Source organism: Lagopus leucura, unplaced genomic scaffold (assembly GCF_019238085.1).
Source record: "Lagopus leucura isolate 7727_CA_CO unplaced genomic scaffold, USGS_WTPT01 111-11_obj-0_obj, whole genome shotgun sequence".
Classification (NCBI taxonomy): Eukaryota; Metazoa; Chordata; class Aves; order Galliformes; family Phasianidae; genus Lagopus; species Lagopus leucura.
This window is the reverse complement of record NW_024965463.1, coordinates 127,087-128,645: the sequence shown is the minus strand read 5'-3', so window position 1 is coordinate 128,645 and position 1,559 is coordinate 127,087. Positions and strand designations below refer to the sequence as shown.

The 1,559-nt window shown below is 75.3% G+C and overlaps 1 protein-coding gene across 1 annotated transcript in view; it reads right to left on the bottom strand.

The window, feature by feature from the left end:
* The window catches only part of CBX4 (chromobox 4), a 4,119-nt gene extending 2,839 nt beyond the window's left edge, over positions 1–1,280 (bottom strand). Inside the window, exons 1-3 of the mRNA XM_042892599.1 lie at positions 1,175–1,280; positions 1,032–1,075; positions 276–341 (exon numbers count right to left, since the gene is read on the bottom strand). Of these exons, the coding sequence (XP_042748533.1) occupies positions 276–341; positions 1,032–1,075; positions 1,175–1,243 (179 nt within the window). The 5' untranslated portion in view covers positions 1,244–1,280. The remainder of the gene's footprint in view (positions 1–275; positions 342–1,031; positions 1,076–1,174) is intronic.
* Positions 1,281–1,559: the final 279 nt, after the last annotated feature.

Genomic DNA, 1,559 nt, shown 5'->3' with positions numbered 1-1,559 from the left:
CGCAGCAGCAGCACCGCCTCCTCCACTCGCAGGCATCGAATCCCCGCGCGGGCAGCAGCCGAGCGCGGCGTGGGGGGAGAACGGCTCGGGGATCGCGCACCGGAGGCGTCTCCCGGCCCCGCGCCCCGCACCCGCCCCGTCGGGGCCGCGCCCCCCGGGCCCGTCCCGCGCCCTCCACCCCCCGTCCGCCCTTGCGCGGCCCCCGGGCGGCGAACGGCCCCGTGACGCATCTACAATTGCACGGCCGGGCGCGGGGCCGGGCACCCGCAGCTCACCTGTTCTGGAAGGCGATCAGCAGCCGGGGGTCCAGGATGTTCTCCTCCGGCTCCCACGTGTTATACCTTGCGGAGGGGACGGGGGTAGCGGTCAGGAGGGGGCCGGGCGCGGTGTAGGGGTCGGGGCCGTTCTCGCCGGGTGCCCCGGGCCCGCTTCGCAGCTCGCGCCCGGGGTTCGGTCCCGCGGGAGGGGGATGGGCGGAGGGGGGGGTGAAGAAGGGAGGGGGGGTACGCCGGGGACAGGACTGTTTATTTAGCGCAGTTATTATTCCGGAGGAATTCTAAGCATGTCATGATGAAATTTTCCAAATCCCCTTTCCCGGACCCATTAAAGCGGCCCCGGCGCGGAGGAGGGACGCGGCCGCGGGGTCCGACGCGCGGGGCCCCCTCCCTTCCCCGCCTCCCCCCCCCCCGGCTGTGTCACGCAGCCCCGAGCGCTCCGCGACCGCGCCGCCCGCTGCCACCCGGAGCGACCATCCCGATCCGACCCGCGGGGCCGCGCGGTTTTATTTTAGCCCTTATTTCCCCCCTTTCCACCCCCCCGCCCCCCCCGCTCGGTTCTGCAATATGGAGCCCGACTCCCGAGGAGGGAAAGGGGGAAGGAGCCATTTTCTGGTGCACATCAGCCGCCGCCTCCCGCCTCGCTCCGCTCCCGCCGCCGCCCGCCCGGGCCCCGCCGCCGCCTCCCGCCGCCCGCCCGAACCCCGCCGGGGCGCCCCGGGGCCGCTCTCCGCGCGTCCCCCGCCCGGTACTCACTTGGGCGACCATCCCCTCCATTTCACCAGGTACTCCACTCTGCCCTGCGGAGCGCGGGAGGCAAAGACACGGCGTTCAGCGGGACCCACCGCCCGCCCGCCCGCGGCCCCCCTCTCCGCCTCCCCGCCTCTTTCCCTCCGCACCTTTCGGATCCGCTTCTTCTCGATGCTCTCCACGGCGAAGACGTGCTCGCCCACCGCCGGCAGCTCCATGCTGCGCTCGGGAAGGGCCGAGCCGGGCGTCCGCGCTGCCCGCTGCGGCCGAGCGGGGCTCGGGCTCCGGCAGCTCCCGCCGCCGAACCGACAGACACTGCGCGGCGGCCGCGGCACCGCAACCCATGCAAATCCCGGAGCGAGACGTCAGGGAGGCGGCGCCTCCCGGGCCCGGCTGCCCGTCAACGGCGGGGCCGGGGGATTGGCGCAGCGCTGCCGGGGAGCGAGGCGGGGAGGGGGGGCGGGCGCGGGGCGGAGGGGGGGCACGCGCGAGCGGCCCGGCCCCCGCCCCACGCGTGACTCAGCACGGCCCCGC